General features: G+C 40.3%; 1 protein-coding gene across 3 annotated transcripts in view; it reads right to left on the bottom strand.

Moving 5' to 3' along the window:
- Positions 1 to 24,617, bottom strand: part of PIEZO2 (piezo type mechanosensitive ion channel component 2) — a 503,985-nt gene that overhangs the window by 162,119 nt on the left and 317,249 nt on the right. For all 3 annotated transcript variants that reach the window (XM_090039669.1, XM_090039670.1, XM_090039671.1), the window contains exons 8-12: positions 13,716 to 13,884; positions 8,575 to 8,706; positions 3,051 to 3,089; positions 1,239 to 1,377; positions 582 to 721 (exon numbers count right to left, since the gene is read on the bottom strand). In XM_090039669.1, the coding sequence (XP_089895795.1) occupies positions 582 to 721; positions 1,239 to 1,377; positions 3,051 to 3,089; positions 8,575 to 8,706; positions 13,716 to 13,884 (619 nt within the window). The remainder of the gene's footprint in view (positions 1 to 581; positions 722 to 1,238; positions 1,378 to 3,050; positions 3,090 to 8,574; positions 8,707 to 13,715; positions 13,885 to 24,617) is intronic.

Below are 24,617 nucleotides of genomic sequence, written 5' to 3'. Positions count from 1 at the left end.
AAAATTTAATCGCATGTCTATGTTTACCACATGACTTTACTCCTGCATAAAATGTCCAAATTGAGTAAAAATGTGAATATCAACTAATACCAAAACCTGAGAACCAGGGATTTTCTGATCTATAAGCACATACCATCCCAATCCTATCATGGAGCCCTTGCACCTAAAATTCTGTCTTCTGCCCTATCATGAGTATGTTGTAGGACTGGAGAAAAACTTTGCACATAAGTTCACCCAATGGGTTCAGAGATCAAGTCAAGAGTTTACAATCTTTAAAGAAAATGCCACTGAAAAACTGCCCCTCAGCAAAACAGTTAGAAGAGGACCTTACTCATAACAGAAGGGATCTATTTGGTAGCTGTGTTGGTCTCAGACAAAAATAAATGCAAAAATCTAGAACTCTTGGTTCAGAGATGATACCTTTTATTAAATGATTGTATTAAAAGCTTTTAATTCCTGAACCAAGAGGGATTACATACATTTTTGCATTTCATAGCAGAAGTTCATTTCTAGACCTGGCCAATCTCTATAATTGGACTTTATGTACCTTCACAACTCAGTTATTCTTGTCTGATACCTACCATCATTGCAATCAGAGCACAAATGTAACTTTGCTTCATGATAAAATGGAATACAGAAACCATGGCATGGACTTTTGAATTTTCTTTTTCTTCCTCATTAAATTCTTCCCCCTCCTCTTCTTCCTCCTCCTCTTTCTTTTCTAAGTAGAAAAAAATATTCTTACATTGCAATTCATACACATTTAAAAGCAATGGTTGAAACACACATCCAGATCCTGGAGCCCTTGCTCAAGCAAGGTAAAGCGTGAAGTATCTAACCAATTTTATTTCAGTACACTGAACTCATTAGGGAAAGCCACGTGACAGAATGTTGTGCTACTGCCATAGTACTCATCCAGGCTAATGTCAGTAATTTGGGTAGCACGACAATGATTTGAGTCACAGAAAAAAAAATACACGTATGCAGAATTCATCCACAGTAAGGTAAGGCTTTGTAATAAAAGTGCTGATGGATAAACCTGTGGGCAGTATTTTGGAAACTGCATGTGTGCCTATGGCATGATTCAGGGAATGTGCAAGATATTTGGGAGTCATTGCTTTGGAAGCAGTTTCTTATCTTTCAATATGAAAAGCAACTTAACAAAAAATATATGAGCAATTAATGTAATGAGAGAGTAAAGAGTAAGCACAGGTTAATTCCAGATTAGCTTTTACTACCTGACATATCATCTGATGGTTCCCATTTATATTGTGGTGTTGAGTACATATCTGCTTTTGCTGGTCCGTTCTCCATGGGAAGTGTGGGGTGAATAGTGTGATAATCTACAGGCGTTCCATTCACTGTTACGAGCAAGACCTGCCAGGTGAGGATCAGAGAAAGGCATTCCTTTTACAAAAGCTTCTGAGAGTTGTATACCTATCACCATGCTTCTTCTAGTACTGTTCTTAATATATTAAAGAAACTGAATATGCAATTTCTTGTTTCTTCTGGCAAATAATTAGCAAGTTTAAATAAACAAAATTTTGGAGAATCAAGGGAATCCTCAGTGTAATTAGGCGATGGGGAATAAGATCCTGTTTTAGATAACAGAGAGGCTTGTAGCACAAGTGATAGGCTAGTCAAACGGTTTTTTCTATCAATACCTTACTTAATGAAGCCTACATCTTAAAGAAAATAGGAAGCTTTGCAAGGTTGGACTCTTACTACGGAACATGACAACAATTATCCATATGTTAATTGTAGAAATCATGAATCCTGAATCTGTACAGGGGTTTCTTTCAGCTCTATGACAGTTCCAAGGACAATTTTTGGAAAACCATTTTAAGCTAATAAATTGACATGGACTTTACGGAATATTCTTTAACAGACCTGTAACAACAATTAATTTTCACTTCTATATAGTACATCCATTACATTGCAAGTTTCTCTCTTTTGTTAAATTTTTACAAACATTACTTAAATCCCCATATCACCTCTGTGAGTTCAAAAGCTATGAAAATGAATAATTGAACTGCATTTTAAAATTGTTATTAGAATGGTCTGTGTTCATTACAATTAGTAAAATGCATTTTTTTGGCTTTTTATTTCCATTGCTCATGCCACTTGCTAGCACTAATTCAATTTTCCTTCCTGTAATGTTTTTCCTTTTTGTGAATTAAATGTCACACTGTTGTCCTTGTTTGGCCTCAGGTTCTACCAGAAGCAGCTAAAATCTCTCTCCGACTGGAGAAAACCTATTTAAATGGTGGCTAACAGATGATGTCTCATCCCTGTAATTCTGAAGAGGGGAGAGGGTATTTTTATTGTGGAAATAATGTTAAGACTCTAAAGACCAGTGGCAATTAGTTCTCTGGAAACATTCCAGTCTCATCATCAAAAATACTGTGATTTTTTTGCAGAAATAGACACGCACGTGAGCTGTGAGTTCAGGTTTGACACAGCTGATTTCAGTCTGCATCGGGAAGGCATTCTGCTTCCTTTATTTGTGATGGGATGAGATTGAGAAACAACATTTGTCTTTCTAATACCTAGTAGAATTTCCTGCCAGTGAACAAATGATGTTGTTTGTTTCAATAGAGAGTCAGACTTTCTGTCATTACAAAATACAATTCAAGTACAGAGTAAGTCATTCCAACAGGGCCACTGAGCACACACTTAAAATATGCAACACCTGAGTTGTATCAAGTTTTAAAGTAGCTTCTTAAAAAGAAGAGTGGAATGATCTGCTTAAAATACAATGAAATAGGGAAGATCTTTTACTAGTTGGTGCAATGTTGGTCATTCTGCTGTGCATTAGTAAGTTTAAATACATCAAGGAAAGTCTCATTTAAGTAATAGGTAACGGAACACTGTCTCATTTTGGGTAGTATGGAGGTTTGAATAAGCAAGACTGTAGTGTAAATGATATGTTAATCAAAAAGAACAGAACCTTTTAACAGTTTCAGTACATCTGTCTACCATCAATGGAATCCATTTTAAAGTCATTTATGTTAGTAAAAATAAATTGCAAAAACTGATAGTATACTAACATCTGATGGCTTGTATTCGTCTTGGGTCATTGACAGAAGCTGCAAAAAGCAATACAAGGACAGAATATTAATGAAGCAGCATAGCTCAAGCATTAATATGTTTAACAGATTTAATATACACATGCAGATTTTCTGACCCTCTCAAGAGATTCGTTTTGAATGAAGCAATAATAAATTTTTAAGAGGCCAACAGAATTGTACATTATGATCAACGAAATGATATTGATTGTACTGTATCATAATTCTGATTGTGCAGTTACTACAGTATCCTGAAACACACTCAAACTCAACCTCTTGTACCATCACATCACCTAGTCCAGTACAGTATAAACCAGTTACAAAGCTGTAGGTGAGGTGCACAACCACATAATTCACGCAAATGGAACTAGTTATTCACTAAATCCCCTTGGTTTAAGTGCTACAGTCACAGTCTAAGGCAATATAAGCATACCTGCTAGTCCATGCAGAACAGCTCACTCTCAGCTTTTTTCATTTTACTAATGCTCGTTGCATTGTTATGCAGAACATATGCTCAGTCTTGGGTGCTTTTACCTCATTAAGGGTTCTTACATTGTTATTCAAAGCGCTTTGCTTCTAAGAGAAGTCTTGAAATGGACAGGACCTATTCAACCTAAAGGATGTTAGCAGGATAGCACTGACAACAGCTGAGATGGGCTAGAAGAATTAACTACTCACTCCACATTTTGGGCAATTTCTACTTGCCAAATCAGCCCACAACATGCAGCTTACACTTACATTATGTGTGGTTTACAAACAATTTTCTATTGAGCAAGTAAAGATATTCCTGTATAGGTAATCAGTACCACATGCAGTCACACATACATTTGTGTTTATTATAATCAGATCTATAATGAAATGTAAGCCATAAAAATATATGTAACCTTTAAGGCTCCTGTCACAGGAGCACTTGGGTGCCCTGTTCCTATTAAGGAATAAGGGCTGCTGAAGCTCCCTGAGACAGGTGTTGGTTGCCGGAGCAGCCAGGCTGGTCATGTGATGAAAAGGGGGCAGGGCCGGGCCTTTATAAACAGCCCAGGCCAAAGCTTAGGGGCAGTTCCCTTCTGGCACTCTGAGGTGCAGGAGCTCTGCAAGAGAGGCAAGCTGAGCAGAGATGAGCGGTGCAGCCTGAACACCCAAGGGGCTGCATCATGATAAGGGTGGAGAGAACCCTGACTGGGAGGCCTTTGCAAGAGAGCCAGGTGGGCCTAGATCCTATGTTATAGCCAGGAAGCTTATTGTTGTGTTACAGCCAGCTGGCTTATGGTTCTGTTTAGTTATTGTTATACTGGAGGACCGGGTGAGGCTATAAGGGGATGGAGGCGGCCTCATTAGGGGCTCCCCAGTACAGTGGGGTACTCCCAGTGCGGTAGAGAGTGCTGCATTTTGGGGTGGCCTGACCCCAGCCCCGTGACAGGGGACAGGCTCAGGGGAGATCCCCAATAGCGTGGGGGTTTTCCTGGGTGCCCGGAGAGGGCACAGCATTTGGGTGCCAGAGTGAAGGCACGGCAGTTGGCGCCGGGGGCGCTGTGTTTGAGGTGTTGTGACCCCAGCCCCATGTGGAGCGGTATTTAGCCCAGAGAGGGCGAGGACCCCGAAGGAGGGTCAGGGGGTCAGGCATGGCTACACGCCACCTGAGCCTGTGCACGGGAAGCGTGAGAGAGGCCCCAGAGCGGGCGCAGGAAGTGCCAAAGGAGGGGGGGAAGCCTACTAGGAAGCCCCAGAGAGGGGCGAGGGCCAGCGTAAAAGCCCGAAGTAGGGCAGAGTGCACAGTTGGAGGCCCGAGGCAGGGCGAGTGCACGATTAAGCCCAAAGAAGGGCGATTAGATGAATAGAAGCCTGAAGTAGGGCAGAGCGCGCGGTTGGGGGCCCGAGACAGGGCGAGCATGCGACTAAGCCTGAAGTAGGGCCATCATACAAATAGGAGCCCGGAGAGGGCAGGGTGCGGAACAGAGCCCAGAGACGGCAGGGCAAGCATGTGATTAAGCCTGAAGAAGGGCAATTGGACGAGTAGAAGCCAGACATAGGGCGGAGCGTGCGGTTGGGGACCTGAGGCAGGGCGAGCGCATGACTAAGCCTGAAGTAGGGCGATCATATGAATAGGAGCCCAGAGAGGGGGCAGGGCACAGAATAGAGCCCGGAGAGGGCAGGCCGTGCGGGACAGAGCCCGGAGAAGGCGCATACATATTAGGCAGCTTGGAGAGGGCCTTCATCGAAGAGGTCCTTGTGAAGGGGTGTGTACATAGAACGGACATAGAGACATAAGAACGTCCAGTACATCTGCGAGGCTTGGGGCATGCTAAAGGGGAGGTTGGAGGCACGCATAGCCCATAAGGCTGGGGTGTGCCAGGTCAGTACATCCAGGATAGGGACGGGATATACTTAGCACCGTGTCAAAGGGGACAATAAAGGCAGCCTCCATTATAAAACTATATAACACCAAGACGTGGCGGGCGAGATATAGGGTGCTGAATCACCTATTTGGCACGGTAGGGGGTGCTAGAGAGATCACGGCCGCTCCTAGGTCCCCACACGGTGACAGCCCCACTTGCCAATCTTTTTTTTTTTTTTTTTTTTTTTTTCATCAAATCTGCCCTCTTGAATAAAGATGGCAGGGATGGGCTCTTGGTATGGAACATGACAAGATTGTGTAAAGCAAAATGATACTATCATATCAGTCACATCTTATTGCCTTAGATTTTTCACAGTGGTACTCAACCTCTTGGTTTCACAGGTTGGAGGATGATGTGGGACCAGTCTGCAGACCAGATACGGTCCCACATGCCAGGACTGGGCCCTGAGCTGCCTCTGCTTGGCCAGAGTGCTTCCAGACTGGATTTCATGCTGCTGAATCGGGCTCCATACCACTTCCCTCAGCCCTACACTACTGGATTAGCCCCCATTCTACCTCCACATTGTCCGCCAACTTACTGGATCAAGCCCTGTGCTGCCTCTGGTGGGCCCTGTGCTGCCAGATTGGGCTCCATGTTGTCTGTACTTGGCTTCATGCTGCTTCTGTTGAGGCCCACACTGCCAGGTTGACCCCTGCACTACCTTCAGCCAGCCCATGCACTTTGAGATTGGACCCTTGGCCACCTCCGCTGGCTGTTATGTGCCCATATTGGGCCCCATGCTGCTTCTGCCCAGCCCTGTACACCTGTATCAGGTCCTGTGCCATTTCTGCTTTGTCCTGCACATCCAGTGTAGCATACAGGGCTCTATTATGCAGCTTGCAAGGCTCCCCACAGGTCCACAAATTTGGCAGCAGGGGACTACTAGATAATGCTACCATGCTGCTGCTGCCAGTTTTTGGATCCATGAGGAACTTGATGGCGCCATGGGCCAGATGTGGCCTGCAGGCTGGTGTTTGAGCTCCCCTGGTCTAAGTGAAACTTTGTATAGATACACTGTAGGTGTTTCTTATCCATTTTCTAATAATGATGATAGCACCACCTGACAAAAATTATGTATGTAAAAAATCATCAGCTCCTCTTTAGAGATTCTCCCCTCTACCTAGATCTTTCACCTGCTTTTAGGGTTCATAGTCTTGTATTTATACTTCACTCTGTCTCCTGCTGTTCCCCCTGCTTGCATTGCACTGCCTCACCTCCCTCTCTGCTAAACCTCATGTTCATGCCTTCAACTCCTCTGTTAGATGACTACATCTTCATTCTCCATGTCCTTCTCATGTGGGCCTAAAATCCAGCATGCACAGAGTGCTGCCCTTTTCTGACACCACCTCCATGAGATGCCATTTCAGGATTTCGTTCAATACTGCTTTTCTTGTGTATAACTCCTACACAGACTTCTTTGTGACTCTCCTGTTGATCTGGTCCTTCTTCTTTACTTCCTTTGTTCCTGTCCCTCTTTTCATACAAGCCTCATCTGCTTATTAGTAAAATCTTACAGTCATTCATTTCAGAGCCACCTTCTCTGAAGCTTCCGCCATTTGAAGCAGGCTTATGCCATCTCTTCATTCCACTAATCCTATGCCTCATTTACATTTTCTGCTGAAAACATTTTCTCTCATGCCTTTACTTTAGAAAGTCTGTCTTCTGCAATTGTTTTATGTTGTAAATGTGTTACATACATACTGGAGCTCTGAAAGCATTTGTATGAAGGCATTCAATTTGTAAGAAAGTGGGAAAGCATATAATGTATCCTGTCTGATAACTGACTTTTTGTTAGTTGTTCGAGTTACCAGCCTTCCAGCTTACATAATATGAAGCTGGGAATACTTCAAACATATGTTTTCTGTTGGCTTTTCTATAATAGCCAGGCAAAGATATAGAAGTATTAAAGTTTCCACTGAAATGATTAGACATAGAAATACAGAAATGTGTTTGTTGCTACAGTGGGTTCAGTTCACAGCTGTAAGCACCGTTTATTTATTATTATGGGGTGTGTGTAGATGAAATGGGGGCCCTAAATTGAAGCGGTGGCTTTTTAAAAACACTGCTTCAATTTAGGGCTCTTTAAACCCCTGTGTCGTGCACATACCCACACACACTTACCCACCTCTTCGGCGGCAGGGAGAGGAGGCAAGCTGCCGGGAGGCAGAGTGGTCCCTGGGCTGCTGGGGAAGAGGGGGAACTGGTACTTCCCTTTGTGGCAGTGGCATCCCACTCCAGGTAGCACCTGCCTGCAGGTACCTGGCATGGGTGGTCCTGGGGGGCACCACAGCTGTGGAGAGAAGCACCAGGTCCCCATGCAGCTCAGGCAGGCAGGCTCCAGGGGGGAAAAAAAGATCAGGCTCGCTGCTTTTCTTAGGCAGAGCCTGCCTCCCCTGGCTGCTGCCAGGCTTCCAGCAGGGCTTCCTGCAGAGCCTCTGAGATGCATAGAGCCCAGTGCTTTGCTGCACAGCTGTAGGGGCAGCAAACTGCGCCCCAAGTCATTTAAGGTGTGTAATGCCACCAAATTTGCTACAGCAGCTGTGATTAATGCACAATACACCACCAACGCGTGCACACACCTACACTATTAAAGTGGTGCAAAAGCATTTAGCCAACGTTGAAGTGTCGTGTACACATGCCCCTCGTTTTGTCTATACACAGCCATGATGTCCAAGTAGTATTCTTGGAATTTGAGTATGTTACTGTAAGGCTCAACTTAAACACTTCTGGACCCCAAATCTGGACCCAAATGGGAATCCCCTCAAGTTGATGAGCTGTGGTCTTTCTGAGGTATAAAACTTGTGCAGCTATAAAACCTGTGCAGCTTTTTCTTACACTGGGCTGCTTTATTTATCCTGGAATGGGGGAGGCTGGGAGGGATTGATCTCCCCAGCCTGGCCCACAGACATACTGCTTCTACTGAATGTTAGAGAATAACAGTATTTTGCTCCACCCCATTCTTGTCTTATTTGCTCATCACATATACATTTTAGTTTGGAAACTAGAGCTCACTGCTCCCCCAATCCAAACATTAATTACAAAGTTAACACAACAGAATGAGCTGTGCATTTGAAATATGTTTGATACAGGGAGCCTGTTCTCCCAGCTCTTACTTTTCTCTCATCAGTTGGGTAGTGACTAGCATACCACAGACTGCGTCTTCTCTTGGCTTCCATTGGAGCTGAGCTGCAGGCTGGTTCCTTGTCTTCTTCCCTGTTATCAGATTTCTCTTCATCATCTGTCTCCTAAGCAACGTAAATGACATAGTTAATAATGATTCCTAAGTGATAATTTTCCAAGATGAACACTAAGGTAACTAGATGCTATTATTCCTTTAAAAAGTATGGCTTGAAATATCTGTGAGCATTTAACATACTGTACCTTTGAAGTGGTTTTATGAGGATGACCTTTTCAGAAATAGATGAGAGAGCTATAATCACTATACCCATCAATATCAAGATGTTTCTTACAGAAGACCAAAAGTAAATAACTTTTTACCTTTTATCTTATGGATAAACCAAGCCATAAACTATAATATAGATATATAAACAATTTAAAGCTAGATTTGCTGAAAATAAAATCCATTGATCTCTGCTGTTTGACTGTCTGAAAGTGGGACAGCATTACATTGCTAAATTAATTGGCAAAGGAACTGAATGAAAAAATATATTTTCTAAGCATATGCAATAAGTATTTAAAGAGGAGAGACTAACCCAGTCCCTAATAACAGTAAGTGCCATACTGGATCAGACAATATACATCTACACTACTAGCATTTTGTCTCTGATGATGGCCAGAACCAGAAGTTCAGCAGAGGTATACAGAATGTACAATTATGATATAATAATATGCCCATGGAGAAATTTTTTCCAATCCCCCATCTGTTAATACAGTATTTATTAAAATATAAGACAACCCAGCCCTAATGTCTATGAAATATGATGACCCCCCCAGTAACTAGATCCCATGTATGGAAAATTGATAAATGTGCTATAATTTTCCAGTTATAGAGTCTAATTATTGGAGGTTTGCCTTGAATTTGTCCCCTTCCCAATGCTACAGCAGGGAAAATTAAATCTAAGGTGGGGGCGAGGTGGCCCCCTTGACCTTTGCCCCTACAACTTCTTCCCTTCGCAGCCCCTTACCTCCCCCTATTCTCCCTCTGCACATGGAAGGGTGCAGGGAATTCCACAGCACGCCCAGTCCTGAAAGAAGATGATGCTGCTGCTCATTAGGCTTGTGCGAAGTGGCTAGTATTCACTTCAGATTCGGATTCGGCCTATTTTGTGGGACAGTGATTCAATTTTGTGATTCAAATCACTGTCCCAAATCGATTCGGCCCAATCTGATTTGGAGATTTGGCCACCATCAAATTGGCCAAATCTCCGAATCAAACAAGCCCCATCCCCTGCCTGCTCTCCCAGCCCCATCAATGGCTGCCCCTCCCAGACCCAGCTCTTTTTAAAGAGCATCCCAGCTCTTAAAAAAAAAAAAAAAAAAAAAAAGTGCATTGAACCATGCTGAACAGCACCTGAATCTATAGAAAGTATCAGCATCAATGGTGTTATTTCAGTGGTGTAAATTAGAACACATTTTTGCCTAACCAAGTCACCTTCTAGATGTTTTTAATTTCAGTGATATGGGTGTAGAGGTTGAAACATATTTTGTCTGTCATCTTTATGTTTTCTCAAGAGTAGATGCCTTTATTTCTGTGTTTCAAATAAGGATTTAATTTGCTGCTTAAGAGACATCAACAGTGTTGCCTGTTAAGTGGTTGGGCTTTACTTGGGCTTCTGATCACAAATGTACCAAAAGCATACATAAAACCTTACTTCCCTCTGCATCCAAAAAATAAGATTGTCAAAGCTGGGACCTAGAAGTTAGGCTTTCATGGGAGCTCAGGATTTTTAATATTACTGAAAATCAGCCCATGTATTTCGGTATCTAGACCAGACTATAGGGCTAAAAGCTGCAAAGCAGCCAACACCCTATGAAGATAACTTTAAGCACCTCTTTAAATAATTGTCAATTTATTTTTACTTCCCAACAACACAGTACCACATTTTACACATAGATATATGTTTGTATTTACAATCTAAAGACCATTTCAACACGAAGTATAACAAACACATAATAAACTAATCCCAAGGTTCAAACAACTTGGCAGTGTTCCTTTCCTGGATTCAAAGCTTTGATATAAAAATGCCCCGGAGAATACCATTTAGTTTGGCAACAATAAGACCAAGCAAGCACCGAGTGTGCTGATGCACTAGACAATGGGTGTCTTTACACATGCTCCAGGGTGGCCAAGTGGGCCACCAACTCCAGGTGGCAACTTAGAGGAAATACAAGATTGGCAATTGCCACTGCTGCCATGCTGGCAAGTGCCCCAGCCACTGCCACTATTTAGAGTGTAAAATGGCTTGTTAGGCTTTTGTTTGAAGTGTCTAAAATTTATAAAACGTAACATAATTTTAGGGGTAGGAACTGCAACATTGTAAATTCTGCATGAAAAAGAAGCCCTGGTACAAAGACAGGGCTTATGTTCTGCCTTATGTTTGCTTTTTTTTAACATTCTCCATTTATAAAAAATAGTTTAAAGACACATCCATCAATTCTTTAGTCATCTAAAACTGTCCAATTCTAAAGGCTCCATTTTAGTACTTAATACAATAAATATATGTTATTTGCAAAATTATGCAGATGGCTAACAACAGTAAAAAGTGGAATGGGGCAAGATAAAAAATAATAAAAATAAACCAGAAACAAGTAATATAATTCCTGATCACTGCATGGCATTATGCTTCGAGCTGTTTCACTTAATTTTTGCCAGCTCTTAAATACTTGTGGGCAAATGACTTGAAATTTATTGCTACTGTTATTTAACCATATCTTGTGCCCAATTATACAGTCACACTTGACAATGTGATGTCAATTTGTAACAGATAAACTCTCTTTTTTCTTATACTGCATGAATGATCCAATACAGTGGTGCTCAAATTTTTGGTCCTTTGGGCCAGAGGAGTGACACAAGGCCTGTCTATGGGTCAGATTGGGTCCCAGAGCCTTACACCACCCCTTTCCTGCACTGTGTACTGGGACTGGACCCTGGGGCAAGATGCCATTCTTTCCTACCCTCTGGACCTGGAGATTGGGTCCTGCGGGTCCAGAACTCCCACTGACACCTCCAGCCAACCCTGCATGCTGGGCGCAGGCATCAGACCCAGCATGCATGGCCTGGAGCTCCCCATGGGTCAGAAGATTTGGCAATAGGGAGGCAGTGCCACTGATCCCCTGCTGCCAAATTTTCAGACTCATGGAGAGTCCTGTGGGCCAAATGACATGGTCCTGTGGGTCAGATCTGGCCCATGGGCTGGAGGTTGATCACCCCTGATATAATATAGTGTTAAGTATGCCTCAAAAAGTAAGATGTGCTGATTGACTGAAAACAACCAGAGACAACATGTATTCATTCACCAGATTATTAAAACTTTTATATTTTGCACTGCATATCTGTTGCAAGTGGAAAGCTCTTTCAGTGCACTGCTCACTCTGCATTATTTGATCTTTGACTTTGGTTTCTAGTTTTGCTTTATGCAATAAACTAAAATAGACTAAAAGCTTATAGTCAAATAAACAGGACAAAATAAGAGAAAGTAAATTATTTTTTCCAATACGAAAACGCACAAATATCCAAAATGTGTGTAACACTAATATCTAATAAAGCAGAATTTATTGTACTGCTATCCAAACCCAAAGGCTGAATATCATATTTTCTTACATGTAATGTGCACCTTTTCTAACTACTGAGCTGCTGGAAATTGGGGTGTACTTGATAATCAAGGAAATATGCTAACAACAGTTACTGTTACTTAAGCCTCGGCCAAGGGAAACTGAAAGCAAAGCTGTATGCTGGCTGTAGACACTTGACCCTCCCGCTGACCTGAGGCTCTACAAAAAATATCTTTATACAGGTTTCCCTCACTTTATACTGTAATTGTGGTCCTGGAAAAAGGCACATAATGCAAATTTACATGAAGGGAACCCACTTTACAATGTAACAAATAGAGATATATTCTAAGACCTCAACTGTACTGACCCCCAGACCCATTTCTACAAGACAATTTTGGTATTCACCACACAGATCCACACAGGAGAATATTTTGGTGCACGTCCTTCCCACAATGCACCACACAAAGCAGCTGACTCTGGGTTTCCACCACACCAGTCACATCAGAGTGAATTTACCTTGCATATAACAAATTTTTGGTATAAAAATGGTCATCGCATAAGAGCAAATTTGTATATACAGAACCCGCATAGAGCGAGGGGAACCTGTATCTTCCTTCTGCCTTTTAAAAATAAGGTGCGTATTTTATTTGGGACCATGTTCCATGCAACAAGTATGGTACATGAGGACAACTCATAGCTAGGCCCAGACCAATTCACTAGAGAGAAGAAAATGTACAAGAAGCCTCTTTTTCCTCTAGCACATCAATGCATATGGTGCTTTTCTGGTCCTTCTGTGCCAGCAGAGAGCTGCATATCCTGCTGCAGAACAAAATATCAAGAACCTATTCCCTAGCTTCCTGGAGCTTCTGTTGGGGAAGGAAGGCTGTGTACTGCCTCCCATAAATCACACCTAAAAGTGCTATAAAGTTTTTTATGATTTAAAGTTCTTAAATCATTTCATTTGCTTTGGCTTCTAATGCTTTAGAATGCCCTCGGGGCCACACATTCAAACTTCTAGATACCAATCTATGAGCTAGAAATGTCTTTCTTTCTCTTTCTTTCATAGTCAATAAAAAAAATCTAAGAGACCTATGATAAAGCAGCAAGAACATTAAAAGTTGCATCTGTTAGACAGTATTCCGTACCAGTCAATACCTCTCAGTTCTATTTCCCTCATGCTAGGCAATAAATCCTTGTGGAAGCTTTCAACTGCTCATTTTGAATTACCTAGGCAGACAATATTGCCATGAGCTTTCTTGATTCAAAAGTAAGTTTTAAGGCACCAGTCCTATAGCCCTTACTCACATAAGTAATTCTATTGACTTCAATCACACTAAAAGATGCAAGACTAAACCCTGAAGGACTCAAATCAGAAATAGCATGTTCAAGATACAGATTCAAATTTTATACCACTGTGAGCAAGCTTCAGTAGCAGAATTTTACATTCAGTAGTGAGAATTCATAAAGTTGTACTTTAGTGGCTTCATTTTCCTTACACGTGGAAGTAAGAAAATGTAATTACCTTTACTACGGGTTCTTGTAGCCAAAGACGAATAAGAGTTGCTAGGGTATAGTACATCACCAACAATAAAATGGGGTTGACATAGTGATACCAGACATTTTCTTCACCTGCTATGATCCTCCAGGTACTTGAACAGTTTGTTTGGACAATTGCAGAGACCCCAAATAACCTTAAAACAAAGAAAAATATGTCAAAGAATAAATATTTCATTAAAAAATTTATTTAAAAGTAAAAGTAATGCAAAGTTTCCTCTTCTCAATTTGCTTACTTTTTTCAACTTGTGAAACACTATTTGCTCTTTGAAAAGGATCTTCTCTGAAATGCAGGCCAAAGCCAACATTTTCATTTCACAACTTTTCACTAAAAGAGTTTTTTCTTTTCTTTCTTTTTTTATGTAATAAAATGGGAGCATTATATCTTTACATTTATGTCATCCAATAGAAAAAAACAGATGGGAAAAACCTAAAAGCAAGTATCATGGTAAGTCCATCTGCCATGTCACAGTAGCACTCTGCCATTTGGTCTTCATTTATCCATTAATATTTAATACATTGTTCTTGGAGTGAATTAAACTGCTGCACCTTTTCATTCAAGTCACTTAGTCCAGCTTGTTATTGGTGGATAACTCTCTTCAGTAGTTTCAGCAAAGTCTACTGGGGCTTCAAAACTTAAACCTGCTAAAAGTTTAAATAAATGCACTGTCCTAAGAAACTAAACCCAGTACTGAAAACACTTACGCATATGAATAATTCAACTGAATTCCGTACAGTTCCTGATAGAAAATGAAATACTCAAGAAACATATTCTTGCTGTAAATGAACCAATCTCTGAGGAAAAGATAAAAATTACTTGTGTCATGTAATATCAGTGATTATCCCCACAGAGAGCATGAGGCATTCCAGAGATGGATTTTAAAATTATTGTTTTGCTTTGACCTTGTAAATATATTTTATGTAAGAATGACTGTTCATAGGTTAAAATATTAAAAAGGTAAGGGTGCTACACATGCACCCAATTTAAGGCATCTTAAAATGGCAAATCAGCCATAAAAATCCTCTATATACAATGCAGGACATTTTAATGGATAGTTTGCATAGTGCCTTTAATTGAATGATATTGGACTGGGGATTTTGACTGGGTTGTGATAACACTTATGCTTGGACTTAATTATGGAGTTCCTAGTTAGAGGATCTTGCCCTTCCACTCAGGGTCAAATCGATCACCATATTTGGGGTCGGGCGGGAATTTTACCCCATTGTCAGACTCGTATGGACTAAGGGTTTTTTGCTGTCCTTTGTAGTGGGGCCATGGCCCTCTGCTTGGTATCTCTTGAGTGCATATTAACAACCTTTTACAGAAGCAGGATGTTGGCTGCTGTGGTCCCCTTGCTTTGACTCTGGTAGGTTACGGTGTTATGGGTTGTGTTGGATCAGGATTGATGGTAGTTTTCTTAAGAGGTTAGTTTATGGATTTCAGTGGGATGGTCTGGATAGGAACAATCCTACCTCAGGGAGAGGTTTGGACTAGGTAACTTATGGAGGCCTGTGCTAGCCCTACTTTTCACTGATTCTATGAGTATGCAGCAGGGCTCAGACTGTCAATCAGATTATTGTCAGTTCCAACCCTGGGCCCACACTGTGGTCCTAAATTGGCTGTGGTGCAATCCGAGGGCAGGACTGCCCATGAGCTGACTGTCAGCCCTGGAGCCAACAATCTGCTAATTACTGACCCCAGCCCCAGGGCTGTACCAGACCACCCTGGGCTGTGGGCACTCAGATTTCAATTTGTTGGTGCTTGAAGAGCCTGGGATTATGATTCCTGATCCCAAAACCACACCTCCTGCTGTACAAATATGGCACAGCAGGAGGCACAATTGTTAGGATTGGAGCTCAGATGCCATGACACCTTTAAATGAGCCTGTGACAGGGGCCTAAGATAAATAATATTTGACCTGTAAACTTCTGAGCAATTAAATAATATGAAATAATCACTCAAATCTAGAGACTTCAACTTAACTGAAGGTTATAAAAGAATCATTTTGGACTGGCAGAGGGATGGAGAAGATAACCTACAACAGTATGTCTTTTCCTTTCCTAATTCAACATCCTTTGAGGTCAATGGAAAGACTTCTTTTCACTTTTAATGACAGTTGAATTATGCTCCGATTCTGTGATAAATTTGTGAAACAGAGTTAACAGAGTTGGATTATAAGAAGCATTTAAAATGGTAAAAAGATGGAGGCCTGTATTATGAAATATAGGAGAAAGGCAGAATGGGGGAAGGAGGATATATCTGATCAGTGACAGACAAGAGATATGAATTTGTTTGACAGAGAGAACAAGTTGTTTGACAATGACAGTAGAAATATTAATGTAATAGACTTTAGAGCATATTTCACTCAGAGGGCTCCAACTCATAACATTAGATCCAAATCAGCTTGGATTCTGAGAGGGTGTAAATCTGGGCTACATCCAATCCTAACTGTTTTCTAGTCATAGCACTTTTATTCTGTATGTAGAATTTTCTCTTTTTTTTTCTACTTTCCAAACCTGGGATCCACCCAAAAACAATTTTATGTTTTAAAGTTTAGGGCCACTGGTTCATGCTGACAATCGGAATGAGAAGTAAATGCTATGTAATATGTTTGATAAACTGCTTTAGAACACTCTACTTGAAATTTAACAACATTTAGATACTGGTAATCTCTACCAGTGTGGGTGTAATATTATCCATTCTTTAAGTTGTTCATTTAATAACATAAGATGGACATATTTCAGGAAGTACATTTCTGTGTAATGCTGTAGAGGTTGGTTAGTTGAAATTATCTGTTTTTAGTATTGAGTCTCAGTCATGCAGTGTCAGTGTGCCCCATTAGAAATTTAAAAATATATATTCAATTTATCTAGATAGATAAAGATAATTCTTTTCTGTTCCAAAGAAGTCATCGTTCAGGAATCTTTAGTTAATCAGATAATTGTTCAATTAAATATCAAGTCAAGTCAGTCCTGAGGCCCCTGCAACAATTCAGACACCTTAAATTTTGTAAAAACCCTCCTCCACTCTGCTATGTATTTGGCTAGCTTTGTGTACTATAACTTGAAGTACTATCCAGTATTGATATTGGTTCCCCAGCACTTCTTGGGTCTACCTCTGTTTCTCTGTCCCTCCACAACACCCTGAATTATATTGTTGGCAAGGGTGTCTGGGCTTCTTGTGATGTGTCCAAACCATTGTAGCTTCCTTCATCGCACAACCTCCAATAATGGTTTGTAGGTTCCAAATTTCTGACTGATTTGCTGCTTGACAGACTCATTGGTCCAGTGCTCAGTGTACAAGACACTGTTAAGGTAGACTATTAAACATAGTCCACCTTAAAACATGGATCTGTTCCAGGTGAAAAATTAACGCCCCCCCAAAAAAACACTGCAGCAAGAAGTGTTTATCCAGTAGAATAAACTTCTGGTGAAAACAGGCAATTTACCTGTGATAAATAACAGCAGATATTTTAATATACCAGTATAGTTCTGCAAAAATATTTAATACCACAGAAAACAGATTAATTATGGACATCTCATCAGCTCTGTTTCCTATGTGAAATTTTCAATGTCTTGTTTTAAATTTTAATTGTGGAAAATAGTGTGGATTAAAGTATTTCAATATTATTTTTGTTTGTTTTATCTAAAGCCTCCCCAGTTTTTCAATGTTTTTGTGTTATACTGAATATCGCTATCACTTTGCCTGATGCAAAGTGTATGTAAGTCACTGGGATTCTTTCTGTTCATTCAATAGGAAACAGGCCTTTGGATTAGGTTACACATCAGATCTCATACAGCAACTCTGTTGATTCATTAATTTCAGTGGGAATGGCGGGTGCAAGGCATTATTTAAAGCTGCGCTGTAAATGCAGAAAACATCCCACAGTACATATAAGTCTTCTCAACTGACAGTATACTAAATACTCTATTTAGCCCTAAATACTTGAATGCCAGAAAGTTTCTCAGGATTACTGTGATGGGAGTATCACTCTCGGAGCCTTTCCAGGAATGGCTCTGCCCCCCTGTAATGGGCCAACTGTGTGCTTACTCGACTGCCATGCCTTGATCTTACTTGATTAATAGATTGTTGTAAACAGTGGGAGGCTGCCCACTTTACGTGCCCCAGTAACGGGGGCGCCACCTGCGGCTCCTTTTCCTCCCCTACACTGCAGCCCAAGCCTTGCAGATGGTGCTGATGTGGTTTGACCTGGGCCCTGTTATGTCTTGGCCCTCCTCTTTACTCCTGTGGGCCCCTCACTGCCCCCCTCTCGCTCGGGGCTGGGGCCAATGCACCCTGCAAATGCTGTGCCCTCTCCGGCCCCAGGAACCCCCACACTACTGGGGAGTCCCTATGAGGCCTCCTCCAACCCCTAATAGCCTCACCCGGTCCTCTGGTGAAAACAGTGAATAGAAGAACACAAAGCCCATGGGCTACAACATAAAAACTAGACCGTCCAGTCAAACCAGATTCCCTTCATACTAAAGAATGAGAGAGAGAGGGAGGGAGAACTCCCCAACTCTAGCAGCAACTGGGGGATGTTCACACTGCCAGAGTTCTCCCCTCTGTCTGTCCTAGCTGAGTTCCTACTCCCATGGCCGCCGGAGAGGAACTGCTCTCCTGGCCTCCTGCCCAGGCTTAAGAAGAGCTAAGCCCTGCCCCTTCCTGTCAGCAAGTTTTACTGGTTGCCCCGGCAACCAGCACCTGCGCAGCCCTGGTGACTGGCAGCTGAATGCACTGCGACAATTACCTATATTATAAAAATGATTCTGATTTTAGTGGCTGTGTTTTCCAACATATACAACCCTATATAATTGAAGTCAGAATTAATCCATAGCAGAAGGAAATAAAATGCAAAATCTGACAAGTATGTAGCTAACTGAATACTGAAAAAAATCAAAGCAAAGCAAAGCAAACCAAAAATGCATCAAAATAAAACTAACCAACACCCCCACATCCAACATATCTGGTGATATCTTAATTTACTGTATAATTTTTGCTTGTCAAAAAATCTTTTGAACTTCTTGTTTGAACAACAAAAGTTTACCAGATACTGTACACTGAGCCAGTCCATTTTAACCTGGAAGCAGAAGTTGTGTTTTTTAAAGTACAGCTCTGTTTTCCAAAAACGTATTTAATGGAAAATTGTGAATCCAAGAGCAACCACATGAAAAGTGTTTAAAATTAGAAAGCCAATGGGAATTTAATTACCCTATAGAGGAACATTAGAGGATGGCACACTGAAAAACAGCTCTTAAGACAGAGGTTACATGCAGTTGTCCCACTGCTGCTCTGCAAGCCCACTTTTCCCTAGCATAAATTTCCTACTTAATTTGTGAATCATCCAAAATGAATCACAGGATGCACTTTGCTCTTTCAGGACAAAGTTGCAAGTTGCGGCCGTGAGAAACACTGGTAACAACTTAACATTAAATTATGTGGAAATACGTATTTAATCGAAAAACAGGAAAACTTTTTTTTCACCCAAAATAATCTGATGGAGCTACTGAAATATTGAAGATTTTTGCTGCATTCAGTTCATTGAAGGCAACTTCTCCAGTGTGCAGTCCTTCTATTTGTATACTATGAGAACAAAACTAGTGCTAATATAAAGGTGTTCACTAAGTGCCAACTAAAATAGTCAGCAAACTTGAAAAGAAAATTAAAAATACACTATCTACAAGACACTGACCAAATTTATTACAATCTGCTAATTTTGTGAGCACCATGGGGCATAAGAACATGGGGCATTTTTTTGCAAAAACAATGTCATATGTCTAGATCTTTGTCAGAGTGATGTTTTAGGGATTATTATTCACAGCAAAAGGAATGCAGATCTCATGGCCAAAATGGACCATTTTCTTTTGACTTCCAGTACAACACAGGATACGTAATGTTCCCCAAACACAATTTTTCACTTGTCCATCCTGTAAATGATGGCCAAAATTCTAAGTTCATATCTGACCACACATTTGATTATATTACAATAAATGTTGTGCCCAGTTTAGCAATTAATCCAGATCACTTTATGTAGGCGATTTCTTTTTATCAGCACTTTAATCTGTCATCTATAAGCTTTATCAGTAATAATTTCATAATTTTCTTCCAAGTCACCAATAAAAAGACATATGCTTCACCAAAATGGTGAATTCACTAAACTGATAGTCACTGCCAACTATTTTACTACCTTATTACTGCAATGCAACATAAGAACAGCTGAAAGTGGCTAGTTACTCATACAGAAATAAAACATACATTAGCAAAAGAAGTCCACACATAGCCTCTATTATGAAACATGGCAACACTACATGTTTGTTAAAGTTTAGATTTGTAAATACCAGATAAATCAGTACATTCTCACATATTAAAAGGCAGAACAAAACACTTCTTTTGACAGCTAAGCTTTTCCTTAGTAAGCAAGGAAACTTTGTTTTAGAGAACACTATTAATATTTAAGTATACAATATTTATGATTTTAATTTTTTCAAATTTTGGAAATAATTTAGTATTAGTCTGCCCATAAATTCTATTTAAATCTGGCTGCTATTTTCTACTGCTTATGATTAGTGAAAAGTGTTAGGATGGTGTCACACATTAATCTGCAACTGTTGCAAACGGCTGGAATGTTGTGATGTATTAAAGGTAGTCATATATTAGGAGATAACCCTCACCTGAAAGGGGACAAGTTTGCACTTCCATGTGCTAAACTGCTTGAACTTGTGCCTGCGCATGTTTTAGCTACACTTGGTGTTAATTTGAAGGTGTGACATAATCCTTACATAAAAATACTATTTTGCTCACTTAATGCAACACAATCTCTGTGCATTAAATGTTTATGAATAGTCATTAAGCATATTAATACAACTAAAAACTATAGGTGTTGTGCAGAAAGCCTCACAGTTAATAGCTAACTAACCAAGTCTTAGAGATTCAGTTCTGGAGCCACTAAAAGGAAGTAAAATCACATAGCAGCTTTTCTCATGAGCACATGGCAATGTGCAAAACACGCTTTTTCAGGTAATTATGCATAAAAAATTCATTCAGTGCTTGTGATCAAAGAGGACATCAAGTAATTCATAGTGGCAGGAAAAGGTCTCCTATCATGTACTATTGATTATGCTTCCTCTGACGGGGTTTAGAATACAGCAGTTTCTCAGGCTGGCTAGACTTCTGCTGAACCTCTCAGTGGACTAATTACAAATACTCAAAGGCTCTGCACATTGCTTTCTTTTTAGTGTTCATATATTCCTACTGGACCTCGAGGGATAGTGATTGAGAACTGGCAGTTTTTGTCTCTAATTGCATTTCTTGGTAGATTTATAAGCCTTAACCCTGTTTCCAGGATTGTCAAAATTCTCTCTAAAAACTACCTGCAACAAGGAATCTTGGCGGTACTTTGACTGGACCAACTGTATGATTGGTATAGACATAGCCAAGCGTTTGGGTATCACAGAACCCTACCCTGTGATACCTGAAAGCTTGCCTAAGGCTATACTTATAGTTGATCCAATAAAAGTTACCAGTACAAGAATTCTCGTCTAGTATATTTCCTGGATCACCACAGCAAGAACATCACCTCAGTACTACCTGAAACAAATCATCCTGGTCAGAGACAAACCCAGGCTAGTAGCAACTCTACATATGTCAACCTACCACACAACTTAGTAGTGCTCTGCTGTATTCAGACATGACACTTGCTATATCCTAACAACTCATGAAATTCTAGAGACCTCGTCTAGTCTTGGTAAATTCTGAAAGCAAGCAAGCAAGAAATTGCTAACTTTCAATTTTGTATTCTTATTGTTTTTTTTCCCAAAAGCTTACAGGGCCAAAAAAGAAAGAAAGAAAGAAAACAGAATAAAAACAACCAAGAAAGAAAGGAAGTCCATCTGCTATTGCATGCATGTTTACCTCATCTGCCAGAAGGTACTGTTTCCTGTATATAAAGGCAGAAAGTAGAAATGCCAAGACCAAATGTCATTGCAATATCTTATGAAACGGGGAAAAATAATAATATTGCATCACTATTAACTACTATATATATATGTGTTTTAGAAAGAAACTATAAGGAGGGGAGACTCTCTGGTTTTCTCTATACAGGGGATTTTAAAAATAATTCTTATATAATTTTAATGGCAAAATCACAAAATTCTTTTATCTTACCAGATGCAATTTTCAGTTAATAAAATCCCAAAGGGAGAAAAACTTAGAAAAATATTATCTTACAGAAGAAATTTCTAAAATGTGATTCTTTGGAATATTAAGCTACAATATTATTTTTTAAATTATACTTTTCTAATGTATCCACTTTTCATAAGTGCAGTATACTATTAGCCTTCCACTGTGACATGAATATAACTCCTGCTAATTTTAGTCACTGAGCATATGTGGAAATTAGAGTCAATTGCAGGAGTTCAATCAATGGGCCATGTCTAGGTACAGTTACAGTAATTTAAAGTAACTATAACTCTTAGTAGCTTGTTGTTGCTGCGCACTAGCATCAGAAACGACCCATGCACCGCCAGGACTGCGCAGTACTGGCAGTTCTTACTTCCTAAGTACTAAATGACTGCGCAGTAACAGCTGCACAGTTGAGCACTTGTGTAGACACACCCAACCTTGGCTTATCTCACAGCCATTTCTTTGTGTGTCCATAGTCTTATATTACATTGCAAGATCAATACCCTACCAGGATATCAAAAAAGTAATTAGAGATTGGAGAACTCAAAAGGAGTTTGTGGTTTTACAAAATATTCTGAACTTTATAGAAAATACTTTTGAAGGACAATTTTTTAAACTACTTCTGCTTTAAAAAAAACTTCTCCCTCGTCTCTAAAGGCTTTCCTGTATTGCTAAAATATATTGCTAGTAAAAAGTTTACGTTTAATAATTTATAAAATGTTACTGCTATTTTACATATGTAACTATGTGCATATTTTAGACATGTAAAATTGATTTAAAAGGGAGAATCCCTGTACTCAGACCGGACCTACTTTATTTTAACAGACAAGTTAAAAAAGTTAAAATGGGTCTGTGATACTCTACTTCAGGGGTGGGCAATTATTTTGGGTGGAGGGCCGCTTAGCAAATTTTGGCAAGCTGTCAAGGGCCACATGGGTAACCCTGCTCCTTGACAGGTGCCCCGCCCCTGGTTACCATCTTGGGACTGGAAGTCCCACCTCTAACCTCTGAGCCTTGCCACCGGAAGTCCCTCCCCTTGCGCCTGGAAGTACCCCTTTGGAGAAACGGTTTGCTATCTTAGAACTGGAAAAAACCAAATTATGTACTAAAAATCAAATACCCATAATATTATATTTTAATTCAATTAAAAATATTTTGTCCTGACACCTGTGTGTTTGTGTTTTATAGGTAGAAGTGATTGTATAATAGCTCAAAACGTAGTCTTACTCTTGTATAGTGTGTGGGGTGGGCAGCGGTGTTGGGGGGTATGGGTGGGTGGGTACGTGGGGTTTGTGGGGAGCTGTGGATGTGCGTGTGTGGTATTTGTGGAATGTGTGATTGTGTCTGGAGGAGGGTGTGGCTGTGGGGTTTGCAGGAAGAGCTGTAATGGGGGAGCCAGTCGGGCCCTTGCTGTCCGAAGCCTCATGGCTGTGTTTGCACTCTGGTGGCTCCTGCAGCTGCTAGGAGGCTGAGCGCTGCTGGGAAAGGGCCTGTCAGGCTTGGGGGTAGTGCAGGGGGCTCCTGGAGCCACTGGGGGTGGCACGAATCAGTGGGAGTTTTTAGGTATAGTATTTCTGCAATGATTTGGGGAAGTATGTCTTGTCTTTGTACAGTTTACACATTATAGTTTGATTTTATGAACTGCCTGTATCCTCATGGCTTAAGATTGCCCTTTTCTGTATTAGTATACTGTATTGTACTATGTTTACTAATCCAGAGTTCTGTGTAGATTCTGTAGGTATTTAGCTGTACTAAGGGCTTGATCCTGTATGGCATGCCTTCACAGAGCTCAGTGGAAGTTCCATGTATGGAAGTTTTGGTCCTATATCCACGGAAAGGCTGAACTTTTGAAATTAAATCAATTGTGAAGACTGCAATACATTTTAACCATTTTATTATAAAAAGAGTTTATCCACAAAAGAATCATTTAAAATAGGCTAAATGGAATTTAGACAGATTAAAACAATAAAAAAGTATCGTTGTTTGGGTTCAGAAGAATTAGGAGACATTTCAGTCTCATGGGTAATAACATTTTTTGGAAATATCTGAAAACAGGGACTTAGAATGTAAGTGTTGCTATCACAACACTACAATACACACATATGTGCACTGAATTTAAACCTTGATGAATAAGTAGATTATTACATCTATAGTTTTAATATCATCACGTTTCTATAGTTCTATAGCAGATGTCTGTGTGCTCTTTTCTACAGGTCCTGGTTTTTCCATAGCTCCAATTGGATCAAAGCGTTCCTGACAATGACAAAACCAGCACTAGCATGATTCCTACCCTCCTCTTTCACCGGTGGCTTTTTGTTTAAAGAAAAACTAATCTCAAATGAGCAGCTATTGCGTGTGAAACCTCATGAAAAAATAAGTAATGTTAACCTTGCGGGCAAATACCATTCATATAAAGTAGGCAAAGAGAGAAATTATGAGCCATTAATCCAGGGATAAATGCAGAGAAGAAAGTATAACCCTGAGGCTTGAGCATTACATAGAAGCTAGCAACAACTCTGTTTGAATACAAAAAGGCTTTACATTTTTGTTTAAATGTTAACTATATAGGCAGCCATTAAAACCACTTGACTCCCAAGCTTATTAACAACTTAAAAACAGGATGTTAAATATTATTTGTTACATAACCTACTTTTTCAAAGTAACCCAATAATGGAATTTTTTCTGAGG

This window comes from Crocodylus siamensis, chromosome 3 (assembly GCF_052110815.1).
Source record: "Crocodylus siamensis isolate JL-2025a chromosome 3, ASM5211081v1, whole genome shotgun sequence".
In the NCBI taxonomy this organism is placed as follows: Eukaryota; Metazoa; Chordata; order Crocodylia; family Crocodylidae; genus Crocodylus; species Crocodylus siamensis.
The sequence above is the reverse complement of the archived record's forward strand: the minus strand, read 5'-3'. Positions and strand labels throughout refer to the sequence as shown.